Below are 23062 nucleotides of genomic sequence, written 5' to 3'. Positions count from 1 at the left end.
TGTGACATCAGGTGTTACGGAATGTCCCTTTGATTGGTTTAGGTCAGCTGCTCTGGCGATGTCCCCTTCCCGTCACTTGCCCACTCCCAGCCTGCTGGCTCTTGGGGGCTTGGAAGGAGTCCTGATGCTGTGCCAGCACTATGCAGCAATAGACACAACACTGGAGTGAGACCAGTGCTGTTCCAGCTACGAGTGCAGAGCACAGCACTGTGTGGGCTGCTGCAGGGAAAGGTGACTCCATCCCGGACAGACCCAACACAACCTCCCCCCCTTATTCCATAACATTTGTGTCATACTCAGGTACCACAGTTTAGTAAATAGATGCTCTTATCAGTATTGTTCTCTGTCCATTGAATAATTTATACGTCTGTACTTCCTTTCATTCCATAGGTCTTTTTTCAAAATGTCTATAAAAACTGTTGATGGTTTCAGCTTCATCTGTCAAAGTAGTCACTCAAGGCAGGCGAAGTTGGTTTTCTTGACACCAGCACCAGCTTAGCTCACATCACTCTTGCACTTGCCCAGTTCCTCGCAAAGTTGACCTGTTGTTGGTTCTGCAGTGTCCTCCTACAACACATAACTTGGATTACAGATTAATTTTCTCCCAGTGTTAAATCTCCTTGAGGCACACACTTGATATCCCCATTTTCTGCATTACCCATCAGGTATACCCTGGTCCTTGGGCGAAGACAATCCCACGAGTGGGTTTGCCTTTTCCATGGCAGGGGCAACCCTGCCTTCCCCATCCACTTTCCCACATGCACTACAGGGACTTTAGCTTCTCCCACAATGTGTAGGGGTTTTGTTTCAGCAGGACCAGCACGGCTGTCAAGCCCCCTGTTAACTAGCCAAGTGGCCTCTGGTAGATTTATATCCCAATGTTTCCACGTCCCAGCACCCAATGCTTGCAGCATAGTTTTTAACAATCCATTGTACCTCTCAACCTTCCCAGAGGCTTATGGGTGATAAGGGATGTGATACACCCACTCAATGCCATGTCTCTTGGCCCAGGAAGTGACCAAATTGTTTCAGAAGTGACTCCCATTGTTGGACTCAATTCTTTCTGGTGTACCATGTCATCACAGCACTTGCCTTTCCAGGCCCAAGATAGTGTTTCGGGCCATGGCATGGTTTACGGGATATGTTTCCAGCCACCCAGTAGTTGCTTCTACCATGGTGAGTATGTACCGTTTGCCTTGGCGAGTTTGTGGGAGTGGTCCGATATAGTCAATTTGCCAGGCCTCACCATATCGAAATCCAAGCCATCTCCCCCTATTCCAGGGAGACTTTAGCCTCATGGCTCATTTGATTGCAGCACAGGTCTCACACTCATGGGTAACCTGTGTGATGGCCTCAATGGTCAGGTCCACCCCTCGATCACGAGCACATCTGTATGTGGCATCCCTCCCCAGATGTCCTGATATTTCATGGGCCCATCGAGCTACAAAGAGCTCACCCTTATATTCCCAGACTAGGTCCACCTGAGCTACTTCAATTTTCGAAGCTCGATCCACTTCTTCGTTGTTCTGATGTTCTTCGGTAGCACGATTCTTAGGCATATGGGCATCTACATGACGTACTTTTACAGCCAGGTTTTCTACCCAGGCAGCAATATCTTGCCACAGGGTAGCAGCCCAGATAGGTTTATGTCTGCGCTGCCAGTTGTTCTGTTTCCATTGCCACAGCCACCCCCATAGAGCATTTGTCACCATCCATGAGTCAGTGTAGAGATACAGTACTGGCCATTTTTCTCTTTTAGCAGTCTCTAGGGCCAGTTGTATAGCTTTCACTTCTGCATACTGACTTGACTCGCCTTCCCCTTCCATGTGCAATAAATGGCTCAGTCTTCAAAATAGGACTATAATCAAAGTTTACAATTTATTAAAGGAATAGAGGTAAGCAAACAGCGCTGGGTGCGCCGGGAGTCTCTGCTCCACCAAGACGCACACCAGTTACATCAAGCAGCTGATTTTTATGCTCCTAGGCTAATACATATTCAGTACTACTTCTAAAAAACCACAGGGTTATTATGATTAGTTTCCGGAATCCAAACCCTCCTACTGGAGCATGCGTATCAGTCTCCAGTGGTCCCTCTGGGGGTCTCTCGTGCTGAAGGCTCCTAGTCTTCCTCCCTCTTGTCCTTCTTTGTCCAACTTGGCTGTATGTCAGAGACTTGTGCAGCGTCCCCTGCAAGCTTTGTCTTTTAGTCATTCTTCAGCTTTCCCCTTCTCCTTAATCTCCTGGCCATATATCAGAGACTTGCATAGTGTCCCATGCAATAGTCATAATAGTTAGCAGTTATTCTGAAACCCCCCCAGATATCAGAGACTTCAAGGAAAAGCCTACAAATACATTTCCCTTCAAGCTCTCTAGTGACACTAATTGCTAAAACATTCCTTTGCAAGATACAAGAATTATATACATTAACCCCTCTGTTTTTCTTAGACTTGTGGTTATACAAGGGTATGTATGACAGAAGGTCACATTCATCATACCATGTGGCCCTAGCATTGTTCCATATTGACACGAATCAGATGAACACATTTCACACGTGGCCTCCACAACTAGTCGTGTGGGACTCCACACAGCAGCTTTCCATTTCTGATGGTTCCCTACCACATGGCAGGATCTGTCAGTGAATAACACATACTGCTTTCTGTCAACTCACTGTATGGCAACATACTGTCTGGCAACTCACTGTATGGTGGTGCTTCTTCAGCATGAGTTACCTCTTCTGTCAGTACTCTGAATTCCTACTCTCTGGCTAGCCCATAATCTCTTCCAGGATTCCTGGGAGGTTGGGTTTCCCCATTCGAGCCTGCTGTGTAATTAACGCTAACTACTTACTCCACATAGCGTCAGTTGCATGGTGTGTAGTGGGGATTTTCCCTTTGAACATCCAATGTAACACAGGTAGCCGTGGGGCCAAGAAGAGTTTTGCTTCTGTACCCACAACTTCTGAAGCAATTTGAATCCCCTCATATGATGTTAATGTTTCCTTTTCAGTTGAGGTGTAATTGGCTTCTGATCCTCGATAGCCCCAGCTCCAGAACCCCAGAGGTCGAACTCGAGTTTCTTCTGGCGTTTTCTGCCAGAGGCTCCAGGTAAGCCCATGCTCCCCAGCTACAGTGTAAAGTATGTTTTGCACAGCTGGTCCGGAAGGAACAGGCCCAAGGTCCACTGTACGAGTTATTTCTTGTTTGATTGTTCAAAGGCCTGTTGTTGCTCAGGTTCCCACTCAAAAAGTTCCTCTTTCGAGTCACTCGATATAGAGGACTCACAAGCTGACTGTAGCCTGGCACATGCCTTCTCCAGAATCCCACAAGGCCTAGGAAAGCTTGCGTTTCTTTTTTGCTAGTTGGCGGAGATATAACCATTATTTTGTTGATCACATCCGTCGGAATGTGGTGATGTCCATCCTGCCATTTTACACCCAAGAACTGGATTTCCTGTGCAGGTCCCTTGACCTTATTCTGTTTAATAGCAAAGCCAGCTTTCAGGAGAATTTGAATTATTTTCTTCCCTTTCTCAAAAACTTCTTCTGCTGTGTTAAGGATGTCATCAGCGTACTGCAGGTGTTCAGGAGAATTCCCCTCTTCCAGTGTCATCTGGATCAGTCCATGGCAAATGGTAGGGCTGTGTTTCCACCCCTGGGGCAGCCGATTCCAAGTATACTGAATGCCCCTCCAAGTGAAAGCAAACTGCGGCCTGCGTGCTGCTGCCAGAGGGATGGAGAAAAATGCATTAGCATTATCAATTGTGGCGTACCACTTGGCTGCCTTTGACTCTAGTTCATACTGGAGTTCTAGCATGTCTGGCACTGCAGCACTCAGTGGTGGCATGACTTCATTCAGGCCTCGATAGTCCACAGTTAGCCTCCACTCGCCATTAGACTTTCACACAGGCCATATAGGACTGTTCAAATGTGAATGAGTCTTGCCGATCACTCCTTGGCTCTCTAGATGGTGAACTAACTCATGAATAGGAATCAGGGAGTCTTGGTTGGTGCAATATTGCCATCGGTGCTGAGTTGTAGTCGCAATTGGCACTTGCTGTTCTCCAATCCTCAGCAATCCTACAGCAGAAGGGTCTTCTGAGAGAACAGGCAGGGCAGACAGCTGATTAATCTTCTCTGTGCTCAAGGCAGCTATACCAAAAGCCCACCGGTACCCTTTTGGATCCTTGAAGTACCCTTTCTTGAGGTAGTCTATGCCGAGGATGCACGGAGCCTCTGGGCCAGCCACGATGGAGTGCTTTTGCCACTCATTCCCAGTTAGACTCACTTCAGCTTCCAATACAGTTAGCTCTTGGGATCCCACTGTCATTCTAGAGATAGAGATGACTTTTGCCCCTTGGGTGCCTAATGGCATTAGGGTACACTGTGTGCCTGTGTCCACTAAAGCTTTATATTTCTGTGGTTCCGTTGTGCCAGGCCATTGAATCCACACAGTCCAATAAATCCGGTTGTCCCTCTCCTCTACCTGGCCAGAGGCAGGGCCCCACTAGTCCTGGTTGGAGCATCTATCAATTAATTCTTCCAAATGTGAAGCAGAAGTCTCTTCGTCAGGGTCAGGAGTAATACTAGCCCTTCTACTGCCTCTGGGGGACTGCCCAACAGAAACTGGGGCAGCAGTCTTCCTAGGGGCCCCTTTTCTTTCTGCTGTATCTTTCTGCAGCTCACGTACCCGAGCAGCTAGGGCCGAGGTCGGTTCACCGTCCCACTTCCTCTTATCTTCCCTTTGGTCACGTAAATATAACCACAAGGTACCCTGCGGTGTGCGTCCCGGATTCTCCTTTGCTTGAGCCGGAGAATGCTGGCACTTGATGGCTGAAAGATTCTTCCATCTAGGTGCTGAGGAAGCTATGTGTTCTTCTAACTGTAGAGACAGTTTCTCCACAGCTGAAATGCAGGCCCATACTGGGGCAGAGAGATTTTTCTTCATATTTATGAAGCTGGTTGGATACCTTATCCACAGTCGGCCCCATCCCCTCCTCCCAATCCATTGCTGCCAGTGTGCTGGCATGTGATGAGGGTGCAGCCCGTACAAACTTCCGCCACATGGACGTTGTGCATTGGACTTCATCAGGGTCTTTAGGTGTCTGGGCATTGTTCAAATTACTATAAATCATCTCCAGCACAGCTAATTCCCACAGGTGCTGGAGACCTTTATCCATAGTGGTCCACTTGCCTGCTTGATATACAATATCTTCCTTGTGGGGATACCTTTCTTTCACAGCTGATAGGAGTCGCCTGCAGAGGCTGAGAACTTGTGCCTCTCTTCCAATTACTCTACCAATGAGCTTTTATCTTGAGAGGGATCCCAGGTGCTTGGCTTCATTGCCTTCTAGCTGTTGGCTATTGGCCACAATGTCCCAGCATCGAAGCAGCCAGGTGAGGATGAGCTCACCTGCATGATGACACCGCTATGATGACACCGCTTTAGAGCTGCCTGCCTTTTCCTCTTCTCCTTCGTCCTTAGGAGGAGCTTCTTCCCTTACTAAACGAGCTGACTTCCGTTTCCATTGTTTTGTCTTCACTATAGGGGCGACTGATACCATGGATGGTTGGTCCTCTGGGGTGGTCACAGCGTGTGCTGTCTCATCATCAAATTCAAGAACTTCCCTATCCCCTTGAGGGTGCTGGGCAATGTTAATCGACATTTGATAGGTGTAAGCCAGACCCCAGCAGAGTGCAGCAAGCTGGTGGAGTTCTCTGGTATTGCCAGGGTCAGGGCATACGTCTTTCAAACATTCTACCAGTTTTCTTGGATTTTGCTCTTGTTCAGGGGTGACGTAAAAAACTACTGGCAGAGAAAACCGTGACAGGTACCTGCCCAAATCCCCACACACACCTTGCCACCCACAACTACTTTGTCTCGGGGCAGGTCCTTGGATGATATTCTTAACAAATTGTTTGACCTTAGGGAGGAAGACAAACACTAGAACTAGTAATAGGAGGATAATATCTGACCAAGGTTATCCAAAATACTCAAAGGCTGCTGCAATTAGCCCACAGGGAGAAAAGTAGAAGGCACCACCCCCGATATTATTCACAGATTGACTGTTAGGGGCAAAAAAGAAGGCGCTGTAATTCTTAATATTTCCAAAAGGTAATCTCCATGAGACCAGAATGATAACAATGCAGGGTCTGAGTACCAGACAAAACTGAAGGCCAGCATGTTACAGCAGAACATGATAAAGAAACCAAACATAGACTTCAACACTTTCTCTGATCGGATGTAGAGGAAAAAAGAAAACAGAGAGTGGACTACATACAACATAGCCACGCAGAAAAATATTACCAGAAAACCGAACATTATGACTACCAATATGTTAGTTGTAAATACTTCAACCAATGCTATTGTTATCTCAACCCTCGAGCCCCACGTTGGGCGCCAAAAAGGACTGTGGTGGTTTTACTCAGCTGGGCAGCCGAGCTCCACCACCACGACTCTCTCACTCCCCCTCTCCTCAAAGAGGAAGGGGAAGAAAATACAACACAGAGAGCTCGAGGTTTGAGATGAGAAAGGTTTAATTAAAGGGAAAGGGAATGGTGAGAAAAAGAAACAACAGAAACAATAAGTCCACGCGGAAGCACAGAGAGAAGGAAAAAAAATATTCTCTACTTCCCATCAACGAGCGATGTTCGGCCACGTCCTGGGAAGCAGGGCCTCAAAACGCGTAGTGGTTGTTCAGGAGGACAGCCCCCTCCCCCACAAGAGTCCCCCTTTGTATTGCTGAGTGTGACATCAGGTGTTATGGAATGTCCCTTTGATTGGTTTAGGTCAGCTGCTCTGGCGATGTCCCCTTCCCGTCACTTGCCCACCCCCAGCCTGCTGGCTCTTGGGGGCTTGGAAGGAGTCCTGATGCTGTGCCAGCACTATGCAGCAATAGACACAACACTGGAGTGAGACCAGTGCTGTTCCAGCTACGAGTGCAGAGCACAGCACTGTGTGGGCTGCTGCAGGGAAAGGTGACTCCATCCCGGACAGACCCAACACATTTAGTTGTATGTAGCAATTTAAAGGTAAGCAGTTGGTAAGTGTTGAATGTAGTTCAAGATGGGTGAAGGAAATCCACAGACCTGTAGTCTTGCATTTTCTCACTGCAAATTCACCTCATCTTAAGCAGTTCTTAGTACATTCTTATGACACAGAGCGACACAGATGTTAAAACAGGCTGCTGCTTTGCTGCTGTACTGCCACTCTCAATCTTCATGGACAAAGACACGCATGACCTGATCTTATTGGAAAATCTCAGATGCCCTGAAACCAGACTGAATCAGAACAAATCACAGTCTAGTATGTACTTGTATGGTGTCCCTTTCCAGCTGCCATTGTTTTGTAGTCACTATTTAATTGACTTTTATAGTTGATTAATTAAAATACCCCAAAAGTAGCGTGGTAATTCTGACATCTTGCATATTCTGCAGTTGTTGGGTCTGCTTTGACTTCCTAGCTGTGTGTATGCAGATTGTCAGAGACCTCTCCCCCCCAACCCAGCTACTGTTCTTGGCACTGGGTCTCGCCCCAAAGCCATGCTCAGTTCCAGATTGCCCCCCAAGTCATCATCCATGCTTTCTTCCCACCCATGAAGACCACATCTGGGCAGCTTGCAGATGGGGCAGTCAAGGTTCAGGGTCCAGTTGTAACTGGCAATGAGAGGTGGCTCCCATCATAGGCAAAGTGAGAAATGTCCTCACATAAAGCAAGAAGGAAGAAGTGCCAGTGGCTTTTATTCCCCTCTACATTTCCAGACAAACTGATTTCACCAAATGACTATTATAATTCGAACTAGTGTTTAAAGGACTACTGTGAAAAAGATCACAAAACATCACTGCAGTCTTCCCAGATCAAAAAGATGTAAATTATGTAAATTATGTAAATTGTGTATAAAATATGTAAATTATGAAACTGGATAAGTGTGCAGTCCAAAGTTACTGAAAATATGAAAAATGCCTCTTCCTGAGATTTGAAGAATAGTCACCAAATGGAGATACTTTCCAAGACACAGTAAAAAGCTTCATGAAGGCAGTCCACAAAGTGGCATTTGTTTTTGTGCTATCAGTAAAATGGCCAACACACATAACATGCATGGCATGCAGGTTCTTGGTACATCAGACAGGGATCCATTCTATTAGGAAAGTTGTCTTCTGCCATAGATGGAAGACATAGTCTTATACCTGGACAACTCAGTCCATAAATGATTGTTTGTACAGTGTTGACTTTATTAAATACTTCTTCATGGCATTGCATCCAGTGGTGCCAATATCCCTTTGCCTTGTTCTGCTCGATGGCTGATTAGGGCACAGATGCTGCTGTTTCTCTGAACCAATCGGTGGTTTGAGAGACTTCCCTTTTGAGGCAGTTAAAGTCTATCTGCAGTAAAAACCTGTGGTGGTTCCTGGATGCCAGAGAAGCAAGGTGATGGGAAGCATCTCTAAGAACGGCTTTGATTGCCTGCCTTCTTCTATTGCTTCCCGCCAAGGAGCAGAGGAAAGTACGGCTGATATTACCTTTCTAGTTACTTGAGCAGTTGCTGAGAAAGAACTAGAACAAAACATCTTCATTTGCCCATCTTTGCTATTCACTTTCAAGCACCAGAGGAAATTACATAGAAGAAAAAGTCTGGAAGAGGCTCCTTCTCTCCTAGTTGTGCAAACTAAAATCTTCAGTGTACATAAAAATTAATATTTGGTTACATAGCACTCTATTTTCTGTAGCATGCCTCTAAAAATCTGAAAACAGACAATGTATTTTCTTAGGAATATATCTAAGCAGCTTAATAAATGGAGCAACTGGTTCAGCACAAAATCTCCTAGGGCTTGCTGCAGGCCAAAAGTTATGTTTCTTTATCTGAAAAGAAAGTGTCTTCCAATTAAAAATGTGAAAAAATATACATAAATTAAAGTTTTCAATAGAAAACATATATGACTGAAAAGAAGTTAAAGAGGTAAGGAAGCAAGTTTAATGAAAAATAAAATATGCTGCCTTATTCCAGCATATGAACAGTGTGTCTCTGACCAATCCCAAGACCCCAAAATGTATGAGTTAGGCTGTCCTGCTTTGTTTCAGGAAGGACGGCCAAAAACATGACAGACACCAGTACGGTCAGATCATGCTCTCCCTTTATTACTCGAATAGCCTTACTTTTATAGCAAATTTAACAGGGGCGGATAGTATCTCACACAAGATTATTGGTCAAAAGCACTCAGACAAACAACTGCAAGAAAACAACCCCCTTGTGATTAGCAGTCATGTAGATCCCATCCTTGAAGCCAGATGCTGGCAACAATATTTCTCTAAATTCCTCAATTGGGCGATGTGGGAACACTGTCATGGGAACTTCTCATAGTTGCCCTGGTAGCTTGGTTTGCTCAGCTGCAGCAAGCCATGGGATTTTTGCTGTTTCAAAAAATCCCTGAACAATATACCTTACAATTGCTTCTATCTAATTATTGTCTGTAAAGAAGTGGTTGCAACAACTGCAGATGGGGAATGCTGATACTTTCCTCTCTTGCAGAGGCCCTTTGAGGTTTGATTCACTAAAATCTATAAAATGCTTGGAGGTCATTGTGTGACAAACACAAAATAATAATTGCAATTGACATAGACAGAGAGGTTTGTTATTGTTGAATTTGTTGGGGAAAAGTTGGCACATTGTCCTGGTTTTAGTTAGGATAGAGTTAATTTTCTTCCTAGTAGCTGGTAGAATACTATGTTTTCGATTAGGATGAGAAGAGTGTTGATAACACCCCGATGTTTTAATTGTTGCAGAGCAGTGCTTATACTAAGCCAAGGACATCTCAGCCTTTTGCTCTGTCCTGCCAACGGGCAGGCTGGGGGTGCAGCAAGAGCTGGGAGGGGACAGACCCAGGACAGGTGACCCAAACTAGCCAAAGGGGTATTCCATACCATCTGACGTCATGCTAAACAATATATAGGGGTAGCTAGCCGGGGGAGGGGGGCCGGACTGCTTGGGATTAGGCTGGGCATCGGTCAGCGGGTGGTGAGCAATTGCATTGTGCATCACTTGTTTGTACACATTATTAGTAGTAGTACTATTATCATCATTGTTATTATTATTATTATTGTTATTATTATTTTCCTGTCTTAATAAACTGTCTTTATCTCAACTCACGGGCTTCACTTTCCCGTTTCTCTCCCCCATCCCAGAGAGGGAGGGGAAGGGTGAGCGAATGGCTGTGTGGTGTTTAACTGCCGGCTGGGTTAAACCACGACACACATGTATAAGGCAACTCTGCCCTTTGCCTCAATGTGAGCCAGAATGGTTTAACGTTGCAGTGAGCCTTACTTTCAGAAGGAGAGAGGGTGAGAGAGAGGGAGAAAGAGTAGGAAATAACAAATGAGAAAAAAAAAAAAGCCCCTTTTTGTGGAAAGGACTGGTTTCTGATTTCAGTTATTTCTGAGTTGTAAACATTTTCAGGGACAGGAATCACACACAGAATCTCTAGGTTGGAAGAGACCTCAAGATCATCGAGTCCAACCTCTAACCTAACACTAACAGTCCTCCACTAAACCATATCCCTAAGTTCTACATCTAAACGTCTTTTGAAGACTTCCAGGGATGGTGACTCCACCACCTCCCTGGGCAGCCCGTTCCAGTGCCTAACAACCCTTTCAGTAAAGAAATTCTTCCTAACATCCAACCTAAAACTCCCCTGGCGTAACTTTAGCCCATTCCCCCTCTTCCTGTCACCAGGCACATGGGAGAACAGGCCAACCCCCACCTCGCTACAGCCTCCTTTAATGTACTTATACAGAGCAATAAGGTCACCCCTGAGCCTCCTCTTCTCTAGGCTGAACAAGCCCAGCTCCTTCAGCCGCTCCTCGTAGGACTTGTTCTCCAGGCCCCTCACCAGCTTCGTCACCCTTCTTTGGACCCGCTCAAGCACCTCGATGTCCTTCTTGTAGCGAGGGGCCCAAAACTGAACACAGTACTCGAGGTGCGGCCTCACCAGAGCCGAGTACAGGGGGACGATCACCTCCCTAGCCCTGCTGGTCACAGTGTTTCTGATACAAGCCAGGATGCCGTTGGCCTTCTTGGCCACCTGAGCACACTGCTGGCTCATATTCAGCCGACTGTCCACCATCACTCCCAGGTCCTTCTCTGCCTGGCAGCTCTCCAACCATTCCTCTCCCAGCCTGTAGCTCTGCTTGGGGTTATTGCGCCCCAGGTGCAGGACCCGGCACTTGGCCTTGTTGAACTTCATGCAGTTGACCTCAGCCCATCGGTGCAGCCTATCCAGATCCTCCTGCAGAGCCTTCCTACCCTCGAGCAGATCGACACACGTACCTAGCTTGGTGTCATCTGCAAACTTACTGAGGGTGCACTCAATGCCCTCATCCAGATCATTGATGAAGATGTTAAAGAGGACCGGCCCCAGCACCGAGCCCTGGGGGACGCCACTAGTGACTGGCCTCCAACTGGACTTGGCTCCATTTACCACAACTCTTTGGGCCCGGCTATCCAGCCACTTTTTAACCCAACGAAGCGTGCGCCAGTCCAAGCCAAGAGCAGCCAGTTTCTTGAGGAGAATGCTGTGGGAGACGGTGTCAAAAGCCTTGCTGAAGTCAAGGTAGACCACATCCACAGCCTTTCCCTCATCCACCCAGCGCGTCACTTTGTCGTAGAAGGAGATCAGGTTCGTCAAGCAGGACCTGCCTTCCATAAACCCATGCTGACTGGGCCTGATCGCCTGCTTGCCCTTCAAGTGCCGCATGATGACTCCCAAGAGGATCTGCTCCATGAGCTTCCCTGGTACTGAGGTCAAACTGACCGGCCTGTAGTTCCCCGGGTCTGCCCTCCGGCCCTTCTTGTAGATGGGCGTCACGTTTGCTAGCCGCCAGTCAGCTGGGACCTCCCCCGATAGCCAGGACTGCTGATAAATGATGGATAGGGGCTTGGCCAGCTCCTCTGCCAGTTCTCTCAGTACCCTTGGGTGGATCCCATCCGGCCCCATCAACTTGTGCACATCCAAGTGCCGTAGCAGGTCACCAACCAGTTCTTCGTGGATGGTGAGGGCCACATCCTGCTCCCCGTCCCCTTCCACCAGTTCTGGGTACTGGGTATCCAGAGAGCAACCGGTTTTGCCGCTAAAGACTGAGGCAAAGAAGGCATTAAGCACCTCCGCCTTTTCCTCATCTCTTGTAACTAAGTTTCCCCCTGCATCCAGTAAAGGATGGAGATTCTCCCTAGTCCTCCTTTTTGTGTTGATGTATTTATAAAAGCGTTTTTTGTTATCTTTAACGGCAGTAGCCAGATTGAGCTCCAGATGAGCTTTGGCCTTCCTAATCTTGTCCCTGCACAGCCTCGCTACATCCTTATAGTCCTCCTTAGTGGCCTGCCCAATTTTCCAAAGATTATAAACCCTCTTTTTTCTCCTAAGCTCAAGCCACAATTCTCTGTTGAGCCAGGCTGGTCTTCTTCCCCGCTGGCTCATCTTTGGGCGCATGGGAATAGACCACTCCTGTGCCATTAGGGTTTGCCTCTTAAAGAGCACCCAGCCTTTCTGGACCCCTCTGCCCTTCAGAACCGCCTCCCATGGGACTCCACCAACTAGTGTCCTGAGCAGCCCAAAGTCAGCCCTCCGAAAGTCCAATACAGTGGTTTTACTGGTTCCCTTCCTGGCCCCGCCAAGAATAGTGAACTCCACCATTTCGTGGTCACTCTGCCCAAGACTGCTCCCGACAATCACATCCTCCACCAGTCCTTCTCTGTTTTTGAAGAGAAGGTCTAGCAGGGCACCACCCCTGTTAGGTTCACTAATCAGCTGCGTCAGGAAGCTATCTTCCACGCTCTCCAGAAACCTCCTAGACTGCTTCCTCTGGGCTGTGTTGTGCTTCCAGGATATGTCAGGGAAGTTGAAGTCCCCCACGAGTACAAGCGCTGACGATTTTGCAACTTCTGTCAGCTGCCTGTAGAACTCCTCATCCGTCTCCTCATCCTGGTTCGGCGGTCTATAGCAGACCCCGACCAGGACACTAGCCTTGTTGTCCCTGCCGATCCTAACCCAAAGGGACTCAACCTTGTCATTCCTAGCCTCGAGTTCTACAACATCGAAAGACTCTCTAATATAGAGAGCCACACCACCACCCCTTCTGTGCTGCCTGTCCCTTCTGAAGGGCCTATAGCCAGGCATCGCAGCACTCCAGTCATGAGACTGGTACCACCACGTTTCCGTGATGGCAACCAAGTCGTAGCCTGCCCGCTGCACGATGGCTTCCAGCTCCTCCTGTTTGTTACCCATGCTGCGTGCATTGGTGTAGATGCACTTCAGCTGGGCCTTTACCTTATCCTCCGGCCTTGCCATTGCTCCCCCTGGCACAGCCCCAACAATCCTTGCTTCAGCCCCATCCCCCTTCTTACCTAGTTTAAAGCCCTATCAATGAGCCCCGCCAGCTCCTGGCCCAGGATCCTTTTTCCCCTAAAAGATAGGGACCCGTCTACGGCCATCAGACCAGGTGCTGAGTAAACTGCCCCATGGTCGAAAAACCCAAGATTTCTGCGTAGGCACCAGCCCCGGAGCCACGTGTTTAACAGATGGGCTTTCCTTGTCCTCTCCGTACCCCTCCCTGTCAACGTAGGGATGGACGAAAATACTACCTGCACTCCTGCTCCGTCCACTAACCATCCCAGCCCCCTAAAGTCTCTTTTGATAGCCTTCAGGCTTCTGTCTTCAATGTCGTCACTGCCCGCCTGGACTATCAGGAGAGGATAATAATCAGAGGGGCATACCAGGTTGGGGAGCTTCCTGGCAACATCCCTGACCCTGGCCCCAGGGAGGCAGCAGACTTCCCTACGGGTAGGGTCAGGCCGACAAATAGGGCCCTCTGTCCCCCTAAGGATAGAGTCTCCCACGACAATCACCCTTCTTTCTTTCTTGGTGGAGGCAGTCCTGATGCGTGGAGTCAACCTCCTCGCCCTAGGCATCCTCCTGGGAACACTTTCTATCTCTTCCTCAGTTGCTGGTCTCTCAATCTCCAGGGCCTCAAATCTGTTTCGTAAGGGCACCTGGGAAGGTGGGGCCAGAAGGGGAGGGCATCACCTGCCATGTCGCGCAGGGACCTGTCTCCACTCCTCCTCAACTCCCAGATCCCCTCCCTCTGTCCAACGGCGACAGGGCAGGGGGTCCACCCCCGTTTGGGGTGTCTCACCCTGGTACCTCTCCTTGAGGCCCTGCAGGGAGTTGCTCCAGAAGTCTATCTCCCACTCACACTCCCTGATGGCCCTCAGCCTCTCCACCTCCTCCTTGAGCTCCGCCACCATGCGGATCAGGTCATCCACCTGCTCACACCTCACACACGCAGCGTCTCTGCCTCCCGCCGATGGCAGCAGCAGGCTCTGACACTCCTTGCATCCGGTGACCTGAACCGCTGCGTTCTTTAACGGGCAGTCGGTCTGGGTGTGTACCGACCTCCTGGAGAGCGCACAGTGCCTGGTGGAGACCATTATCACCTAGCAACGACTGTCGTTAAGAGGTGTTCGTGTGGGCGGGGGGAGCGCTCCGCCCTTCCTGCTCGCCCTGCCTGCAGGAACTGCCGCGCCACTCCCTGTTTGCCCGCCCTGTTCGCCGCGCTCCTGGTCGCTCGCGCTCCCTAGGGGCTGCTTTTGAACGGCCGGGGAGGGGGCGCTGATGGCTCCGCCTTCGCCTCGTCAGCCTCCCTCACGAGGGCTGCCGGCTCCTGGCGGCTCCCTGAAGTCGGCTCGATGCCGGAAAATGAGCCCTGCCTGGCCCGATCCCCCGCTCCGCTGCAGAACGCGTCTGCCCCGGAGCCGATCGCCTCGGCAAATCAAAGGAATTCCTTTGCATACACATATTGCTATTTGCAAAAGCCAGGGGCAGTGCAGCGGAATTTTGTTTTTGTCTCAACAGAGTCATTTTATTAATCTGGGAGATTTTATTTAATACTCTGGTATTAATGACAGTAAGAAATTAAACAGTTGTTTCACTCATTTTTCTTTTCAGTATGTGTGTGTCTTTCTTCCCCCCACCCCCCCACCCTCGTATCTTTATAATCATGTTTTAAGACTGTAAATGTTTCCAAAGGCAGTGCCAGATTTAAAATACTGGTTGTTATTACGATGTGTGTGTGGCTTTACCCTCTCTGTTCACAGCCTCCATCTTTTATTTGCCCTTTCCTTTTTCAATCCTCCTACTATAAGAGAGGAATCCAAGAAAATGAACTCATTTAGGGGAGAAGCAGCTTGACTCCTCTTATGATGATTATGATTATTTTAGTCTGGACTGACTACACTTTAAGCAGATAAAACCAAAAATGAAGGGCAAAGAAAAAAACTTTGAAAGCTTAAATTTTGATGCAGTAAATCAATAAGGCAGGCAGGCAGCCCCTGTCTCCAAGGCTTGTTTTCATCTCATCCCCCTGGTTGCAAGGGAGTTACTCCCATTTTATGCTACAGCGGTGGAGATGAGGATCCAACCTTCATTCTCTGTCAAACTTTTTTAAATAAAAAAGACATTCCTATAGGCTGCTGCAGCATATCCCTGCTGTGCTCTCTGCTGCATACGGGGAGTATGAGGTAAATACTGCACATTGATTGCAACAGGCACAGGGAAGAGGAAGCGAGGAGCAGAGCCAGTGTCGTCCTCCCCCAAGTGCTGTAAATTTGCAGCTGGCACAAACGCAAGGAAGGGGTGTGATGTGAGCACCCCTGAATAGGTGGTACAGGTGAGAGGATGGAGGATTCTGTCAAATTTATTCGTCCCACGTGTTTCTGCTGAAGGTCATGTGTGAGCGACGACCAATTGCATCACCAAGCCCTGACCAGCCTAAAGTGCAGCACACAGTGAGGCTGCACTGTGCCAGCAGGCTTGAACCCCAAACCACCCCCAAACCCAGATTCAGCCAGCTGAGTGCGGGCTGAGGGAGGTGTTTGAGGATGGGGTGATGTTGCCTTCAGGGGGCAGTGGCGACCTGGTTCAGGAATGGCACGGCAACCAACCCCAGGCCGCTCGGTCCATCAGCTCACAGACACCAATGTGGTGGATAGCAAATGGCATTTATTGGCGAGTCACATGGGGTTATATACCCGAGGCCCATAGTGTCACTTCCGCTTGCTTACATCACAGACCACACGCTACTGTCCATCAAGGGAGGGGCTCCACCTTTCCGTACAGCACGACATCTTCCGGCCGCCAGACCCTAACTACCCACATTTCCCCCCTCCCTATGCACAACCAAATTAGCTAAAATATAACAATCTTAAGACGTAGACATCATAACTTAACTAAAAAACATAAAGGCACAATAACCAGGAGAAAACTAGGAGGTAACTGGTAACCCTGAGTAAATACACTCTTAAAGTAGTTGTTGGTGTTCTACCAACATAATGTTAACTTTCTCTAACCAACTTTTAACAAACAACACAAGCTTATTTAGTATACAAGGTCCAAAGATAAGATCACACAAAGGCATCGCAGCCCCCCACCCACGGAGGCCCCTTCGCTGTTGTCTGGATTCTGCCAGTGTGGAACTCTCAGGCTTAGACAGGACGCTTGCTGACTTATTGTCCTCTCATGTCACCGGGGTATACAGATTACGGGGGTGTCCGATGATCAGTTCCTGTGAACAGAAACTCAGTTTTCATTAGTTTTATTCTGAGTTGCGGTCGGGTCAATGCGCCGAACTGGTGCCAGCGCCCAATCCACTGTGATCTGGCAAATAGTAGGCGAGTTGATCATTCCTTGAGGCAGCATTTTCCACTGGAAGTTGGAGCGTTGGCATGGGCCCACAGGCCCTGGGCTTGCTCCTGGGGGGTGATCACTGTTGGGTCCATACCCATTAGCCGCTGCAGGCTAGCATACAGTTGTCCTCCCATTCTTGTTTAAAAATGATCATCCCCCCCCTGTCAAAGATCAGTTGACAAGTTTGTTTTATATCAAACAGGAGCATATTGTCTCCCCTGAAAACACCATCTATGAGGGTGGAGACCATTGCAGAATGAAGCCCTATATCCGCAATGGCTTTAACAATCACTTGTACATCCTTAGGGTTTATTGGTGAGTGAACCCTCTGCCCCCCGTCTGTCACCCAGACCGGGAACGCTAGCATGGCCGATAGAGCCCAGACGGCACACGCAATCTTAATTTTCCTCCAATCTGTGAGAGGAATTTCTCCCCCTCGCGGTGCAGCTTTATTTCGGTTGGGGATGTTTTTCCTATCTGTCCCCATTTCCTCCTCCGAATTTGAATCGGTATCTGATCCGGAGTCGGAGCTCAGCTGACTGGTCACCTCCGAGTTCCGGTACCCTCCCGTCGAGTTCGGGCCCCGCCCACTACCCCTGCGGGCGGGCCGCTCTCTCCCTCGTGGCTCGCCCCGCCGCCTTATCAGCGAGGCATTTGTGCCACTAGAGCGTTTTTTCGGATGGCCGTTCCAATGAGCTCTCTGCCCCTCTCTCGCGTTTCTACCTCCTCCCCAGTCGTCCCCGCAACCGTTCTCTTTCTCGCATTTCCACGTGTTAGTAAAACCTAGCACTTCATCCCCGTTCCCGCCGAAGGCTTCTTCGTCCCACCCTTCGTCTTCTAGTTCAGCACCGTACTGGGGCGCACATGGCCGTGGTCTCTCCCAGATTTCCTCAGGCTCTGGTTCCCCACCGGCACCCCTGGCTTCCTCAGCTGAGCCACCCCATAGCTTCCACAATTTTGATACGACCTTCACAAGGGTTTCCATCTTCCTTGTTGGTCCGGGAGCGTCCTCCCCGCCGGGCTGGTCCCGCCGCTCCGGCCACCGTTCACCCGAATCCAGTTTTCCCGGGTTTCGGCACCACTTGTTGCCTTCAGGGGGCAGTGGCAACCTGGTTCAGGAACGGCATGGCAACCAACCCCAGGCCGCTCGGTCCATCGGCTCACAGACACCAACGTGGTGGATGGCAAATGGCATTTATTGGCGAGTCACATGGGGTTATATACCCGAGGCCCATAGCGTCACTTCCGCTTGCTTACATCACAGACCACACGCTACTGTCCATCAAGGGAGGGGCTCCACCTTTCCGTACAGCGTGACATCTTCCGGCCGCCAGACCCTAACTACCCACAGGGTGAGTGGTCCTTGTTCTGTGCATTCAGTGAAATTTCCATTACACAACATTACCCTTACATCTACCCGCCCGTAAGTGCAGGCAGAACATGGACAAAACTCACTGCATGCTCTGAGCAGTGCCCTGGGAGGTGGCAGGAGTGGGACTCCCATGTTGAGGATGGGTTAAGCTTTAGGTTCCTATTGGTGGATATCACAGAATTGAAACCCCACTTCTTGGGGTTTCTAAAGATTGCATTTCTTTATGTAAATATGCATGCACATATTTGGTCTATAGTATCACCATGTCAGAATTATTTTTGAATGTTAATTTCAAAGCAAAAAAAAACCAAACAGTATATCTTTAGGTCAGAGAGACTGTAGGTACTGGATGTTTTCTGACCAGAAACGTGTATACACATACACACCTATGCTATAATTATAGAAGCATGTATAACAGGATGCTGCCCATGCTTGTCTGAGTTGCCTCGTTCCAATTTGTTTCAGGGCTCAGAGAGTTTGTGCTTCACTGCCAGCAAGGGGCCTTTCATTTACCAGATCACAGAATCACAGAATTGAAGGGGTTGGAAGGGACCTCAAGAGATCATCAGGTCCAACCCCCCTGCCAAAGCAGGTTCCCTACAGCAGGTTGCCCAGGTAGGCATCCAGACGGGCCTTGAATTATCTCCAGGGAAGGAGACTCCACAACCTCCCTGGGCAGCCTGTTCCAGTGCTCCATCACCCTCACCGTGAAGAAGTTATTTCGCATGTTGCTGCGGAACTTCCTGTGCTTCATTTTACGGCCATTGCCCCACCCCCTGTCCCCACAAACCACTGAGAAGAGGTTGGCCAAATCCCTCTGTCTCCCACACTTCAGGTCTTTATACACATTGATGAGATCCCCTCTCAGTCTTCTTTTCTCCAGGCTGAACAGACCCAGGTCTCTCAGAATTTCCTCATAGGGAAGGAGCTCCAGGCCCCATATCATCTTTGTTGCCCTCCGCTGGAGTCTTTCCAGGAGATCCCTGTCTTTTTGGGACTGGGGAGCCCAGAACTGGACACAGTGCTCCAGGTGAGGCCTGACCAGGGCAGAGTAGAGGGGGAGGATCACCTCCCTTGACCTGCTGGCCACACTCCTTTTAATGCATGCCAGGATCCCATTGACCCTCTTGGCCATGAGGGCACACTGCTGGCTCATGGTCAACATGGACCCCCAGGTCCTTCTCCTCAGAGCTCCTCTCCAGCAGGTTGTCCTCCAGCCTGTACTGATACATGTGGTTGTTCCTTCCCAGGTGCAGGACTCTACACTTGCTCTTGTTAAACCTCATTTGGTTTCTTCCTGCCCATCTTTCCAGCCTGTCCAGGTCTCGCTGAATGGCAGCACAGCCTTCTGGTGTGTCAGCAACTCCTCCCAGCTTTGTGTCATCAGCGTACTTGCTGAGGGTGGACACTATTCCCTCATCAAGGTCGTCAATGAAGATGTTGAACAAGACCGGACCCAGCACCGATACCTGGGGAACACCGCTAGTCACAGGTCTCCAGCCAGATTCTGCTCCGCTGATCACCACCCTCTAAGCTCAGCCAGTCAGCCAGTTCTCAACCTACCTTGCCATCCACTCCTCTATCCCACACTTTCTCAGCTTTGCTAGTAGGATGTCCTGGGAGACAGTATCAAAAGCCTTGCTAAAATCAAGGTAGATGACATCCACTGCTCTCCCCTCATCTACCCAGCTGGTGATGCCATCATAGAAGGCAACGAGGTTGATCCAGCACAACTTCCCCTTTGTTGAATCTATGCTGACTATTCCTCATAACCTTCTTCTCTTCCAATTGCTTGAAGATGGCATCCAGAACAAGCTGTTCCAACACCTTTCCAGGGACAGAGGTGAGACTGACTGGCCTGTAGTTTCCCGGATCCTCCTTCTTGCCCTTCTTGAAGATTGGAGTGACATTGGCTATCCTCCAGTCTTCAGGCACCTCTCCTGTTCTCCAAGACCATTCAAAGATGATAGAGAGCGGTTCGACAGTCACATCTGCCAGCTCCCTTAGCACACGCAGATGCATCCCATCAGGACCCATGGATTTGTGTGCGTTGAGCGCACTCAGATGCTTCCAAACCACTCTCACGTCCACCAGGGGGGAGCCCTCCATTACCCAAACCCTTTGTCCTCCCGCCAGGGTTGAGGAGTACTGGGGGGGAGTCCCTGAAGCAAAGACTGAAGCAAAGAAAGCATTCAGTATCTCTGCCTTCTCGGTGTCTCCCATTACCAGGACACCCACCTGTCCTGGTTTCAGTTAGAACAGAGTTAATTTTCTTCCCAGTAGCTGGTAGAATACTATGTTTTGGCTTAGGATGGGAAGAGTGCTTATAATACCCCGATGTTTTAATTGTTGCAGAGCAGTGCTTACACCAAGCCAAGGACGTCTCAGCTTCTTGCTCTGTCCTGCCAACGGGCAGGCTGGGGGTGCAGCAAGAGCTGGGAGGGGACAGACCCAGGACAGGTGACCCAAACTAGCCAAAGGGGTATTCCATCCCATCTGACGTCATGCTAAACAATATATAGGGGTAGCTAGCCGGGGGTGGGGGGCCGGACTTCTTGGGGTTAGGCTGGGCATCGGTCAGCGAGTGGTGAGCAATTGCATTGTGCATCACTTGTTTGTACACATTATTAATAGTAGTACTATTATCGTCATTGTTACTATTATTATTATTATTGTTATTATTATTTTCCTGTCTTAAATAAACTGTCTTTATCTCAACTCACGGGCTTCACTTTCCTGTTTCTCTCCCCCATCCCAGAGAGGGAGGGGGGAGGGTGAGCGAACGGCTGTATGGTGTTTAGCTGCCGGCTGGGTTAAACCACTACACCCCCTCGTTCAGCAAGGGACCTACATTATCCCTAGTCTTCCTTTTACTGTTTACTGGTTTTTTTTCATACTTAAAAAAAAAACACTTCTTATTATCCTTTATCTCTTTTGCAACCCTCATCTCTAGGTGGGCTTTAGCCTTCCTTGTCGCATCCCTGCAGGCCCTGACAACCCTTCTATACTCCTCCCAAGAGGACAGGCCTTTTTTCCCCATTTCATAGACCTTCTTCTTCCTTTTGATCTCATCAATGAGCTCCTTGATCATCCACGCAGGTTTCCTGCCTCCCCTTCCCCGATTCCCTACTCTTAGGGATGCACCGATCCTGATCTTGGAAGAAGTGCTGGTTAAATGTAGCCCAGCTCTCACAAGCACCCTTGCCTTCTAGCAACCTATCCCATGAGATACTCCCAAGCAGGTCCCGGAAGAGGTTGAAGTTGGCTCTTCGAAAGTCCAGGGTTGCAATCCTGCTTTTAGCCTTACTTCTTCCACCAAGTTCCATCTTGAACTCCACCATCTCGTGGTCACTGCATCCCAAGCTGCCCTTGACCTTCACATCCCTAACAAGCCCATCCCTGTTGGTAAGAACAAGGTCCAGGAGCACCCCCTTCTTCATCGTCTCCTCCAGCACCTGCGTCAGAAAATTGTCCTCAACGCATTGTAGGAACCGTTTGGACTCCTTGTGCCTGGCTGAGTTGCTTACCCAACAGATGTCTGGATAATTGAAGTCCCCCATGAGAACTAGCGCTCGTGATCATGAGGCTACTACCAGCTGCTTGTAGAAGGCCTCATCAACCTCCTCCTGATCTGGTAACCTGTAGTACAGCCCCACAACAGTGTCCCCCATACCAGCCCACCCCTTAATGCTTACCCACAAGCTCTCCACTTGTCCTTCACCCTCCCCCAGCTGGAGCTGGGTACACTCTAATTGCTCCCTCACATAAGGAGCAACCCCACCCCCTTGCTTCCCCAGCCTGTCTTTCCTAAAAAGGACATAGCTCTCCATGACAGCATTCCAGTCATGTGAGCTGTCCCACCATGTCTCTGTGATTGCAACAAGATCGTGGCCCTGTGACCGAACACAGATCTCGAGCTCATCCTGTTTATTTCCCATGCTCCGTGCATTGGTATACAGGCACTTTAGGGAAGCAGCAGGCACAGTTACCCCTGGAGGGATGCAAGAAGAAGATTCCGGACAGGGTATCGGTATCGTTACCTTCTCTGAGGAGCCCTCGGATGATCCTATGGGACAACTCAGAGGTTTTTCCCTACTATCTTCAACAGTGACAGCAGTGACAACTTCCTCCAGCACTTCTCTGTCAGTTTTAGCTCCCCTCCCTTCCCCCATCAAACCTAGTTTAAAGCCCTGGTAATCAGCCCAGAGAGCTTGCTCCCCAACACACTTGTGCCCCACTTGCTGAGTTGGAGTCGGTCAGCAGCACACATACCCAGCTTCTCAAAGGACTGCACAACATCAAAATACCCAATTTCCTGGTCCAGACACCATCCCCTCATCCAGTCGATTCACCTGTCCCGTTCTCCTCCTTCTTTCTGGGTCCCGGTCACCCAGCAGGAGGACAGAGGAGAACACTACCTGCACCTCCGATCCCTTCAACAACCTTCCCAGGGATGCAAAGTCCTTTTTAATATTCTTCATTTTTCTAGTTGAGTTGCATCTTCCTGGGATCCAACCTGAATGACAACAAGAGGATAGTAATCCTCCGGTTTAATGAGCTGTGGCAGAGCCTTCCTAACGTCTCTGACACGTGCCCCAGGAAGACAGCACACCTCTCTGGATAGGTTATCTGGGCAACAAATGGAAACCTCAGTACCCCTCAGCAAGCAGTCTCTGATCACTAAGACTCTCCATTCTTTTTTTGTGGCGCTGGTTGTGATGCAGTGCTCTGTCCAGCCCTGATCCCTGTGCTCAGTACTTCCTCCAGTCTTGACACATTTCTCAGGGTTGCTTCCCAGGTTCGGACTACTGTCCAGACCCTCAACCTCTTCCTTTTCCTCCCTGAGAGCCTCAAATCTATTACCCAGGGACACCGTGGGGGTTGGTGGCACTGTGGGTGTTGGGGGCAAACGTCTTTTACTACTTTGAGCTGAGACGAGGGTCCAGCCCCTTTCCTCTTGCGGG

The 23062-nt window shown here is 49.3% G+C and overlaps 1 protein-coding gene across 18 annotated transcripts in view; it reads left to right on the top strand.

Annotated features, from left to right (window-relative positions):
- LOC101791773 (SET-binding protein) overlaps positions 1-23062 on the top strand; it is a 323956-nt gene that overhangs the window by 268422 nt on the left and 32472 nt on the right. Inside the window, exon 6 of one of the 18 annotated variants that reach the window (XM_038169503.2) lies at positions 3007-10824. The exons of the other annotated variants lie outside the window; for them this stretch is intronic. Coding sequence (XP_038025431.1) covers positions 3007-3017 — 11 coding nt within the window. The 3' untranslated portion in view covers positions 3018-10824. Of the gene's footprint in view, positions 1-3006; positions 10825-23062 lie in introns of those variants that run through there. 18 annotated transcript variants of the gene reach the window in all.

The sequence above is a fragment of the Anas platyrhynchos genome, chromosome W, assembly GCF_047663525.1.
Source record: "Anas platyrhynchos isolate ZD024472 breed Pekin duck chromosome W, IASCAAS_PekinDuck_T2T, whole genome shotgun sequence".
NCBI lineage: Eukaryota > Metazoa > Chordata > Aves > Anseriformes > Anatidae > Anas > Anas platyrhynchos.
Note: the sequence above shows the minus strand (reverse complement) of the source record. Positions and strands in the feature narration are given on the sequence as shown.